General features: G+C 51.8%; 1 protein-coding gene across 10 annotated transcripts in view; it reads right to left on the minus strand.

The window, feature by feature from the left end:
• Window positions 1–12,377, minus strand: part of Tln2 (talin 2) — a 433,269-nt gene that overhangs the window by 73,095 nt on the left and 347,797 nt on the right. For all 10 annotated transcript variants that reach the window (XM_004628856.2, XM_023712443.1, XM_023712434.1 and 7 more), the window contains 5 exons: window positions 10,097–10,219; window positions 8,573–8,716; window positions 6,909–7,070; window positions 1,139–1,279; window positions 76–257 (listed from right to left, as the gene is read on the minus strand). In XM_004628856.2, coding sequence (XP_004628913.1) covers window positions 76–257; window positions 1,139–1,279; window positions 6,909–7,070; window positions 8,573–8,716; window positions 10,097–10,219 — 752 coding nt within the window. The remainder of the gene's footprint in view (window positions 1–75; window positions 258–1,138; window positions 1,280–6,908; window positions 7,071–8,572; window positions 8,717–10,096; window positions 10,220–12,377) is intronic.

The raw sequence follows: 12,377 nt of genomic DNA on the forward strand, positions 1-12,377 counted from the left end.
CTGTGCAGACGCTGCCCCGCAGCCCCCTCTGTGCAGACGCTGCCCCGCAGGCCCCTCTGCGGCCGGGAAACTGACCTGATGGATGTGATGAGGCTCTTAATGGAGTCAGACACAGTGTGCGAGTGTCCGGCCAGCACAGACCAGGTGGGCGGGTCCTTGGGGTTGATGGCCAGAGCGCGCGCGGTGCGGATGAGGTCTGAGGAGCTCTCCAGCATGGTCTTCGCAGAGACCAGGATCGGCTCCTGGGCCTGGGAGCCCTAAGACCGAACAGCAGAGGGGTGAGGGCGGGCCACACGGCCACGAGGGGCTCAAGGGGGCCCTCAAAAGTCTTTGTCAAGTCACGCCCTCCACCTGCTGGATGGAAGCCGTTATAGAAAGGGGCTTGAGGCGTGGGCACCTCGGTCCAAGTCGGGTCCTTACGTAGAGGTTCTGAATGTGCCACGCGCTGTGGGACAGCCAGCCCCAAACCTGAGCGGAGACTGTTCTCCACATACGAAGCTGCTTCCCCTCAAGAAGGGTCTAGGCACTCGCAACTGTGTGAGCAACACCGTCAACAGTAACTGTACCCTACACACTGACAGAGGCTTCTGCAACTTTTATTTATTCATTTGTTTTATGCTTAAAAACCTGTTACTAAATTTGGTGCAGGATCTCACTCTACAGCTTGGACTTGTAGCGATCCTCTTGTCTTAGCCTTCCCAGCGCTGGGACTACGGGCAGGTGACATGATGTCAGGTTTTGGTGGCGTGCCTGGGGTTGTAGCGCTCGAACCCGGGTCCTTGCGCTTGCCAAGCAGGCACTTAGACCACTGAACTACCTCCCCAGCCCATTTCTCTTTCTTTTTTTAATGGAGATTTTTTTTTTTCTTTACTACGAAACTTAAGACTTGCATCAAATAAACCCAATTTCGGGGGGGGGGGGACAAAACCCACAATAGAAAAAAAATTGTCTGGGCCACGGCAGAAACCAAAGAATATATGTTTATAATTAAAAAGTTCTAGGTGCTTCATAATTTACCTTTGGATACAAAATGATCTATTCAGTTACAACGTGTAGTTCCAACTGGTCATGCCCATTCAGGGCTGAAGGAAATCAGCCAAAGGCCCTTGTGTTAAATTTGCTGCCAAGAGCTTCCTACCTCCGAGCTGATCTGGGCAGGAATGCTGACGAATTCCGGGTTTGATGCGAACGCTGTCAGATTCTCCACGGCTTCAATCAAGGGTGCAGTGGCAATGCGACATTTATTGCGGTTTTCTTCAGAAAAATCCCCATCCAGGGCCTGATAGGAGAAAAACAGATTTCATCCTCCTGAGAAGCACAAATCCTCCCCAAGCTAGAGCTAGTTCTTCCTGGAGAAAAAAGAAGTTTCAATGAAAATACCAGTGGAAGTGTTGGGTGGATTAATGAACAATAAGGCCTGCTGGATGGAGAGGTCCAGTCAGCCAAGCCTGGTCAGCACTCCCAGCATGGCTGGCTTCCCACTCGGTCAACCTCCATTCCCAAGAGGCAGGGACGGGCCTGCTCTTGCGGCCATCCTTGGGCGCTGCTCCTCCAGTTCCACTCCGATTAAGTCCCGAGTGACAAAGCTGCCACCTGGATTGCCTCAGTCTTGACTGGATGTCCCTGCATGACGTCACCACAGCCACCAGGGAATGGAGGTGGTGGGATCCAGTGCTAGACTGTCCTCCCACCACATGGACAAATCCACCAACAAACACGTTGCTGACTAGGCCATATGACACAGGGTGTCCACGGAGCGATTCTGTTTGTGTAAAGAACAAGCATGGCAGGAGTGCACCGGGCAGCAGGAGTCAGGTTACCCCATAGAGCGAATGGGGCTGAGGGGACACAGGGGACGGCTCCTTGGTGTTGATAGCGTGCTGCTTCTGCATGTACCGTTATCATTTACCAGTTTCAACTTGGGAAAACTCAGTGAGCTCCCCATGTGAGGTGTGTTTTTTCCTCTATGTATCTTTTCTCTTTCTTTGGACAGGCAGCAGGTAACAAAGAGCATGTTGCTGACTCACAGCAGACGGAAGGGCACCCAGGAGTGTGGCCTGTGACCCGCGCAGAGCAATCTCACAAAGGGCTAATGCTTCGATCCAAGGGCCCCGAGGACGCAGCAGTCCACCCTCAAGGCAAGACTGTCAGGACCATCAGCCTGTGACCTGGGCTAGTGTCCCTAACTCCTAGCAGAGGGATGCTTTAGAGAAAGCAGTTATGCTTGCAGAAGGCAAATTTCTTTGTTAAATGACTAGCAAATCTTTTAATTTCATCTTTATGTACAATATATAAAAGCCAACATAGACAATTAGCAAAAAAAAAACAAAAAAAAAAAAAAAAAAAAAAAAAAAAAAAAAAAAAAAAAAAAAAAACAAAAAACAAACCAGGGGTGCTGGCTCCGACCAAAACACTGGGTCTGCAGCAGGGAATTCTGTTTCTCCGTAAGACAAGAGGAGGCAGGCAGGGTTGGTCTGAAGGCTACTCCTGAATAACAACTACATTCCAATCAAGCCTTGGCAACTTGGGACAGTAATTCCCCATCCCTGTAAAGCTAATATTTTCAGAGGGATTCCCAGGAGGCTGGCTACATCACGTTCTGGCTGGCGCCCTTCCCCCACCAGACAGGCACTAACCTTCCCCTAAGGTGGGACTGGCGCACTCGCCTAGGCCCAGCCCTAGCTGCCTGCTCCCTCTTGCTCCTCTCCAATTGTCACCACTGCACCTAGCACGTGCTGCTTTACAGGCTGGCTCAGGTGACACAGAGGAGACGCCGCTCAGCAAGGGACAGTCACTGTACCATTGCCATCATGGATTCCTTGAGGTTGGGTCCTTCCAGGCCTCAGCAAGTTGGGAACACCCGAGGGAGGCAAGAGGGTACTACCTGGCAGCGGCCTGACACATGTGGCCCTGGCCGAGGAAAACAGTGACGTAGACAGATAGCCAGAGAGGACTCTGGAATCCAAGAGCTTAGACCCCAGCTCCACCAATCACAGCCCTAGCTCGACGGAAGACGCTGAGCCTTCCACTGGCTTGCTCACCCAGCCTGCCTCTCGCTCCTCCACACTCTCACCCCTTCCTGCCTCCCACAGAGCCTTCCGTCTACTGGGAAGCCAAGCACCTCATCCAGCCATGGCTCCTCAGTTGAACTTGCTCAAACTGTCCGTGGTGAATCCCAAGCAACAGTCCTCTAATAGTTTCATGAACTACATCAACCCAATGAAAGCATTTGTTTGTTTAGCACAGGTTCTGCAAACCCTGTGTCACGCAGCCTGTCGCTATTCACGGGCTAGCACATGGAATGACATGGACCCAACTACTTCAAGCACTTTTCCTGTGTGCAGGAAGAAGTAGTTCTCTCCTAAGGAGAGATTTGGCGTCAGAAAGGATGGTCTGTACAGATATTATTTCAAATCCAATCTTTGTTTCCACTGGACATGGCTGGGCCATACAACTCAACACTCTCATCTGCCTGGCAGTCAAACATCAAGCAAGAGTTTCCTATCTCATGCCATGTCACAGAGCATATACTGTGCCAGCCATCTACGGGTCTAGGACCATGGGACAAGGGCACTCCCAAGTGCGGGGCCAGCCGCTCCAACTGCTCACAGCCTGATCGCCCAGGGACCCTGGAGAAACAATCTCTGAGTAGGAACAAGAATCAAAGAGCCACAGAATCTGAGGGCTCTCCCAGAGCTTAAGGACCACTGAGCACCAAACCCTCCCTTTTCCCAAACAAAACCTGACCTTTCCAACTAAGAAACCATCCCGGGGACATGACTCGCTAAGGTCACCCGGCTACTTGCCAGCGTTCCTCACACCATAACCCAAGACTCCTGCCTGACTCCTTTGTCTCCTACTGACCTTAGACAAAAGCCAGAAAGTAGGAAGAGTATGAAGCCCTTGAATTCTTCCCCACTTTCTTCTGAAAACACCTACTTCAACAATCCGAACATAAGGATGACCAAGAACACATACTCACAGCCAAGTCAAATTCGATTCACGACAGCTGTATCAGGTGCCTGCGGCACAGGATGGAATCGCTCAGCTGCAGAACTCTGAGTTTTACATCTGAGGTAAGAGCCAAGGTCAAATTTCAACTCAGAAAAACAAAAGCCTGCGTTGTGCAGCAATTTCTGCTCGGCACTCAGACCTTCAAGATTGTGCATTTACAATGACGCTCCATTCCACACATCTGAAGGCGAGGCGAGGCGAGGTGAGGCGAGACAGCAAGCGTGTGTGTGAGGGCCAGCACACGCAGCAGCCGGGGCGGGGAGAGCCTCTGGCTAACCTGCCCGGCATCAGAGCCATCCCGGTAGGCACGGCGCGTGCACACTCCTCCTGCTCAGCTGCGGACTGGGCCATCGGCAGAGATCTGGAGTCACCGCATGCGCATGCGCGCCACACTTTTCCCGGGGCTTCTCTGGCCAGGTCTCTTCCTTCCTTCTGGACTAGAAGGGTGGGGCAGCTAGAGCTTATGCTTGGGCACACCCTCACGGTGAAAACAGAAACAACTCCATGAAGCACAGGCCTGAGAGGAAAATCCAGCTATGAAGGCAGCTGTCTGACGTATCTCAGGAATCAGACATTCACTTGCTTTTCGGTGAAGTGACAGGACACTTAACCACGCCTTCCACTAGGAAACCTAGCTAGTGTGTGGTACGGTTACTACAAAATGCCTTTCCCCATTTCCCAGTTAGTACATCAAAAATCAAACTCCGTGCTCTCAGCAAACCCGGCCAGAGGGGAAACTGAAAAGGCAAGTCCACTTCCAGCAGGTCAGGGGACCGCATGCTCGTTTCTGTCCCTCCTGTATCATCACCGGCTCCTGGAGTTCACGGGCACAGGACAGTCACCATACACTGCTCCTCTGGTGTCCCTGCACAGGCCTGTCTCTCTGGCCACCACAGGGGCTCATCTGTGACAGGGAACTGCAGAGAGGGCTCAGCAGTGCGTGGGAATATGAGAAGACGAGAGACCCTAGGGGCCGCCTCATAGAGGCCGGCAGGGACATACAAGGAGGCAGAGGCAGCAGGGCTCCCGGGATTACTGTAGGACCAAGAGCCTCTTTCCCTCCATGCACACCCCTTTCGTCTAAGTACAGTCTGATACTTAATGCTGAGAAGATGACCAGCTTCGTAGGCCCATTTTGCGGCAAGCGATGACGAAGCCCATTTTCAACAGCATCGCCCTTGCCGTCCCCACCTCCCCCACCGCGTCCACCAGCACCATAAACAAAGCAAGGTCTTTCCTCCCACACCAGGGGGCTCACGCACCTCTCCATCCCAGAAGGCTGAGCGGCATGCTGGGGCCACAGAGAAGAGGCCCGGGGCTGGCATTTGAATTTTCACTCATCCTCACTGGTTGGGTCACCTTGATAAAATCACTCAGGGTCTTTGTGCCTCAGTTTCCCCACCCAGAGAACAAGAATCAGCCTGGGGGATTGTGTGGAGTGGATGGCTGCCACACACAGAGTGCAAACGAAACATCTAAGTGGATAAGCACTGATAACTGCTAGCACCTGCAACTGTGGAGCCAACGGAGGTGAGTGGCAACAGGGGAGTGGTTTAACGTACCGGTTCACTCAGCATTATTGCAGTTTGGTTATTTATTACTATTTGTTGGATACAGGGTTCTCACTATGCAGCTCAGACTCATAGTGATCCTTCTGTCTTAGCCTCCCCAGCACTGGGATTACAGGCGGGGGCTACCATCCCCAGTTTCAGTGGCTGGCACATGTCCGGCATTCTGGGGCCAGCATGGCATGTGGTACTGGGGATCGAACTCGGGTCCTTGTGTTTGCCAGGCCGGTGCTTAGACAGCTATCTCCCCAGCCCAGGTTTTTTATGTTTATAGGAACTGTTGGAAGAGCTGAGAAACCTGTCTGGGAAACTGCCCTGAGCTCTCCCGGCCAGCTTCTAGCTGCCGTGGGCTGGCTGTCTCTCCGTGGGCTCTGCCAGGCTCTTCCCGCTGACTGATTACCCGTGGGCCTGACTATCAGGCTTTCTCAGAGTAGGAGGAAAATGAGGTGCACAGCGTCCTGTTCTCTGGGGGTCTCCAGGAAGAGACCATTCCTCCAGGCCTCCTTGGCAGCTGAGCAGGGCCCTGATTGGAACAAGCATGGAGACCCTGGGATGAAAAGCGCTTCCGTCTCCAGGCCGCTGCCCCTCCCCCTTTGCTGGCCAGATCTGCATGGAACTGCCGTCCTCCTCCCAGGACCACGCTGCTTTGAAGGCCAAGCCGGGTGGAGGCAGGGCAGGGCTTTGTCCCTGGGGTCTACTGTGTGGCCACTGCTTGTCTTCCCCTAGGTCCTGGCGCAGGGTCGGCTGTGTGGCTTCCTCAGCCCCCTACACGACCACGGCCTGGCCGTTCTCCATTCCCCGGGGTGTCCATGCCCCGGGGTGTGCATTCCCCGGGGTATCCAGGGACTTTAACACACGTATGAGCACATTAGGAAACCAGAATACCTCAACTTAAAAAGATCAATGCTCCATTTAAAAAATGGAAGCAGAAATCAGAATAGGTATCAGAGGAAACTAAAGTGATTTTTTAAAAACATGATGTTTTCATAGTTTCCTTTTCCCTCCCTATCCTGTCTCGGCGCACGCCCACCCAGCAACCAGGACGCAGCCCTCTCTTGGCCCATTCAGAAATGCCCCAGTGGGCCGAGTTGCAGGACGCACAGGTTGCTCACTGCCCACAGGGGGCTGGCGGAGGCCCCACATGCACCCTCCAGCTTGCCATCTTCCCCGAGTGCCTCATGCCCCAGGCGTGGAGGGGAAGGTTCCCTACACAGGAGCCCAGCAGAGACCCAGGCTGTGGGATCTGGCCCATCATTGTTAGTGTCAGTGAGAGCGCTCTCTGCTCTGCAGAGGTTGTCACGGGACACAAGCACGGCAGCCACCTACCTTGATGGTCTTCACCAGGTTGGCGGTGCTGTTGGCGACCTCCTTGGCTGACTGGACAAAGTGCCTCTTGGCCACGGGGTTGGCCGTCTTGGACGAGGCTATGCGGCAGGCATTGCACAGGGCCGAGGTGTGTTTGGCCACGATCGTGGCGGCTGACAGGACCTACAAAGCATGAAGCCAGGTTGGGGCGCCCCGCGTCACGGTGCAGAGGAGCCTGGGCTCCCCTTCGGCTTCTGTGCCCAGAACCTGGGCACCCCCAGTGTCTGTCCCGGGAGGGACAGGGGCAAGGCGCACAAACAGAACGAAAGTGAAAAGGGGAAGGAGGCGCCGACGTGGTGGTGGGCCGGGCCCCTGGCAGTCTCAAAGGGGACAAGGTCAGCAAGTCTTTGCGAGCCCAGACAGGAGGTCTGGGCCCCAGGCTCTAGGACAAGGCTCGGTATAACAGTGTAACACATTTTCTAGCTGCCACAATAAAATAAGTAGAGAAACACAAGAAATTAATTTAAATCATATATTTTATTTAGCTCAATATATTCAAAATACTTCATGTCATCATATAATCCATGTACAGATACTGTGAATGAACTTTATACTGTTTTGGGTCGTACCAGGTCTTTGAAGTCCAGGGTGCCTTTTATATTGATAGCCAATTACAATTTGGACTGGATGCATTTCAAGTGACCAACGCCCACACTTCACTAAGGGCCACCACACTGAAGAGCCCAGGACTGAGGTGGGCCACACCCTCCAGCCCTCACTGGTCAGGAGCGCTGACACTTGGGCACCCGGGCCTGCCTCAGGGTCAGGGGGCCCTGTGTTGTCTTTTTACACAGGTCCTTCTGCCTCAGGAATGGGGATCTTGCATCTTATGGGGGACATGCTGCTCAGAGAAGACTGCCTCTGCCACCCAGTGTCAGTCACTTTCTTTTAGTGTAAACTGCTGTGTTTTGTTTTTTAGGGTACAAGAACTGAACCCAGAGCTCTTGTGCCGAGCTATATCGCCAGCCCTCTATATTCTGATAACGACTCTGTGACGCTAGGTTGCCAGGCTGTGGCCAGCCTTCAGTACAGCCTGCTGGGTGCTGGCTTACAGGCCTGCCCTGTCACACCCAGGGGCACTGCCTGCACAAGTGTCACGGAACGCCGAGCATACCACTCTTCTACACCATCTCTTTGGCTGCTGTGTGTGTGTGGCGGACTCTGACCCTGGCTTGGACCTGGCTCGGGGCGACAGCTCCTTCTAAGGACTCATCGCATCTTCCTTTGTGTGTGCTACCTTTCACCACTCTATCCCCAAAGCACATGTTCTATACTTTGGCCAAGAAAGTAAGAGCGAAGGGTAGAAGACCAGGCCTCACGCTGATTTCTTAGAGTGCAGCACAAACATACCCTCAGGGAATGTCCCCTGGGTGGAACAGTCGCTAGACTGCTGGCCAGTGTCCCTAGGGCTCCTTTACATCTACTGCCTGCTGGGACTAGTCTCTAAGCATCTGCAAATTTCTACTTTTGCTACGTTCTCCAATTCTTTCCATGATCCTTATCTAAAGGCTGCATTGGGCTGGCTTTGCAGGCTCTGAAAGGACAGGACTCTTTACAATTCTACACTCTCCCGCAACCCACCTTGTGGAGCCCGAGGACTCACACCCTTCATTACCCCAGGTTACCTGCGATGGACTGCTGCCGGGATCCACCAGGTTCTGGCATGCCATCTGGATTGCCTGGTTTGCCCTGGCAAACTGGATGGGGTCGACCAGGCCCTGGTGGCCTGCCTGGCTGTTAGGATCAGAGATGCCAACCAGGTATGCTGCCTAGAAGAAGAGAGAAAATGATCTCAGGCTGCATGCTCCTGGGGGAGCTGCTGGGAGACAGCAGACGAACCAGACTTGAGACAGGCACACGCGGGCTCTGCTTGGTGCAAGCCGGCCTGTGTAGTGTCAGCGCTCCGGCCAAGGAGGGTGCAGCGATGGGCAGGCTCCTAGCAGCCTGACTTGCCACCAGGCATTTGCTGTAAGTCGGAGCAGACAAAGCCTGCTTGTTCTTAAGAAAGCACCTTCAAGAAAGATTTCTGTGAGTCACAGACAAGGAAGGGTACAGCCCTGGCTTTGCCTGGCGGCCATCTACGACCGTGAGGACACCAGGCTCCAGCATGAGGCTGACTCTGGCTAGTGGACGAGGGAGCAGGAAAAGTGGGTGTAGAGTGATGATGTGGAGGGGCTGGGCCAGCCAAGCCTGCTGCCTGCCCCACAAACGGGATGCTAGGATAGAGGGCCACGCCTTACCCCTAAGGCCCACTGCCCAAAGAAGGAAGAATCCTAACTTGACAATTCAGTCAGAAGAAAAAGATGGCACAGAAAGTGTAACCGAAAAAGACAGTATTTGTTTCCCAAGAGGACAAGATACTCCAGGAGAGAGGGACCAGGGAGGTGGCTCAGTGGAATAAGCGCTTCCCTGGCAAGCGCAAGGGCCCGAGTTCAATCCCCGGTTCCACCAAAAAAAAAAAAAAAAAAAGAGGCTCCAGGAGGAAAGCCTTTTCTGTTTCCATGTGGTAGCTCAAAAGTGGGGAGAAAATGAACGAGGAAGGAATGGTGACCCAATTTATTTTCCCTGAGGATGGAAAATTTTATCCCCAAGACTAGAACTGTTTCTTAGGAACATCTTAGGAGAATCTTCCACGTTCATGGTAACTGGAAGTGAGAAGCCTGTCAAAGGACATGCTGACGTCTTTAAAGCTCTGTCACAGGACTCCCGTAGTTATCAGAAAGGTACGGGCCGAAGAAGAGCAAGGACCACGCCACATCATGTCTGCATGATGAGGTCTAATTTCGTCTGTGATCTTGAAAAGAACACGGCTTCACATTTTTGCAATTCTCAAGTTTTTATTATCTAGTGCTTTTCTTTCCCCCATGGAAACAACTCACCAACACTAACCTTAATAAAACAGTTGGCCTCCAGCCCTACACGCTGGGTCTGTACTGTTCACTGAGACGCACTGTCCTCACCTGCCTGACCCACACTGCTGCGGCTGATGCTCTGCTGATGTCCCCCAGCTCGGAGCCACTACTTCTCCCTGGCACCTCTGGTCCTCGGAGAAGCAGCTGGAGCTTCCACAGGGGTCTGGCCGCTCCCGGTACCCGTGCTAAGGCGTAGGACACACGCCTGGAAGACTTGCCCCAGAATCGGCCTCTTACCTGGGCTGCGGCCTCTGTGAGTCCACACAGAGCCTTGGACGCAATCCCCACACACTCCCCAAAGCCAGGGAGGTCGCCGGTCTTGGCATTCTGTGAAATGCCTGCCATCGACTCGCCTAGAACCTGCAAAGCAAATGGCCAGTGACATTTTCTGCTGAGCATCATTACAGGAGGCTATGCTTGCAACTGTAACTCCAAGGCCACTTCATTAATAATAGTTGCCATTTTTTCTTTTACTCCCATTAAGGAGATTTCCCCCAAGAGTTGCACCATTTCTGTTCCAGAAAGAGAAATAAAGTATGAAGCTTTCATCTAAAAGTTGTCTATATGCCAAAGAGATTCAGTTAAATGCACACGAACAATAATGTGCTCTCTATGTAAGACCTCCCATGGGGAAACAACACAACCTAGGGATGATTAGTTCCGAGAATTTAACAGTCACATCCATTGAGCTATACATGGAAGTCCTACCCTGAAAGGAGATGCACCTTTCCTGGAATCCATTTAAATACATCTTTGTTAAACAGGTTTCCTCAATAGTGTAAGTATTTCTGCCTTGTATTGAGAATTATTGGTGTGATTTTTATTCAGCCTTCAAGTTAGCAGCTGGGAAGGATTTTGGTCCTCAGAATCTAATGCAGAACACTCAAATAGTCTGTACAAGGTCACATGAAAGGTCTTACAGGCAGAGGCGGCAGGGCATCCACCTACGGGCTGTGCTTGAGGACAGGCTGCACTTCCCAGGGTCACAGGCGCTGAACAGAAGGGTTTTCACCCTTGAAAGAGACTATAGTATTGTGGAGTCTACAACTGGACACAGAACTCTTCTCTGTCAATGGCTGTCTTGGAGAGGTAAATAATAGATTCCCTAAAATTGCTTATATATACAAAATAATGCACTTGTATGTGAAGAGTTGCAAAACAAATAAGTTAGAATTCTACACTTTTTTCCCCTAGGTTTTACTGGTGCATTTTAGATATACACATCGATCACATCTGCAGAGATTCTGTGCCCATGGGTGATGTAACCTGCTTCTCCCCCCATTTCCCTGCCCTCCCTTCGACCTCTCTTTCCCTCACCATTTCCAAAGCTTTGTTTCCATGTTTTCTTTCTTCTCCCATTTTAAGAAAACTTTCTCCTTCTTTCCTTTCTCCCTCCTTCACTTTTGTTCCCCTCCCCACTTCAACATTTTGGTCCTTATGTACACTTTCAGCTTTTCACACCACAGAAATGATGCGGTATTCACACAAGCGTGTCCGATTATCTCACAAAGAGAGTACGGATGCCAGGGCATCCGTTTTCCTACGAATGTCTCAAGTACGTGCTTCTGTAGGGCAGAATAGTTCTCTACTGCATAATAAAAACCTCCACCTCTTCTCTACCCACTCACCAGCTGAGGGGCCCTTGGGTTGTTCCCAAGATCTGGCTATTACACACCGTGCCGCTACACACATGGGTGTCCATGTAGCCCTGTGGTATTCCCTTTCATTCTTCTGGGAAAGTACGTGGGAGGGGAACAGCTGGATCAAACAGAACCTCGAGTCCTAGTTTTTCTGAGGAATCTCTATGCTGATTTCCATTGTGGTTGTACCACTGTACACAGCCACCAACAGTGGTGGAGTTGCCTCCCCCCAAAGCCCCTCCACCATGTTATCGGTGTCCAGGTGGCAGCCATTCTTTCTGGGGTGAGACGGAACTCGGTGTGGTTTTAATTTGCATCTCTTGAATGACCCGTGATGTTGAACATTTTTTCATGTATTTATCTGCTATTTGTGTCTCTTTATCTGAGAAGTGTGTGTTCATCCTAGACGCCCATTTTTGGATTGGGTCTTTGAATTTGGGAGGTCTGATTTTTTCTGAGCTCTTCATATGTTCTTGATGGTAATCATTTGAGGACCAGCTGGCAAACATTTTTTCCCCACACCGTGGGCTGTCTCTTCACTCTGCTGCTGTTTCTCTTGCTGGGCAAAAGATTTTCAGTGAGATGAGATCCCAGCTGCTGGTTCTGATGGCACCTGTGCGATCGGGGTTTTATTCATAAAGCCGTTGCCGACACCAAGGTCTCCAAGCATTTTAACTATTCTATCTTCCAGTAGATTTAATGTTTCTGTATCTTCCGTTCATTTCAAATTTAGCTTAGTGCAAGTGTGGGTCTGATTTTCACCTGTGGCAGTGCGAAGCCGGCTGCTCTAGCCCACATACTATCTTTCTCCCAGCAAATGTGTTTGGAGCCTCTGCTACAGAGGAGGGGCTCAGTATGTCTGGCCTTGTTTCTGCCTC

Source organism: Octodon degus, unplaced genomic scaffold, assembly GCF_000260255.1.
Source record: "Octodon degus isolate 3935 unplaced genomic scaffold, OctDeg1.0 scaffold00026, whole genome shotgun sequence".
Lineage (NCBI taxonomy): Eukaryota > Metazoa > Chordata > Mammalia > Rodentia > Octodontidae > Octodon > Octodon degus.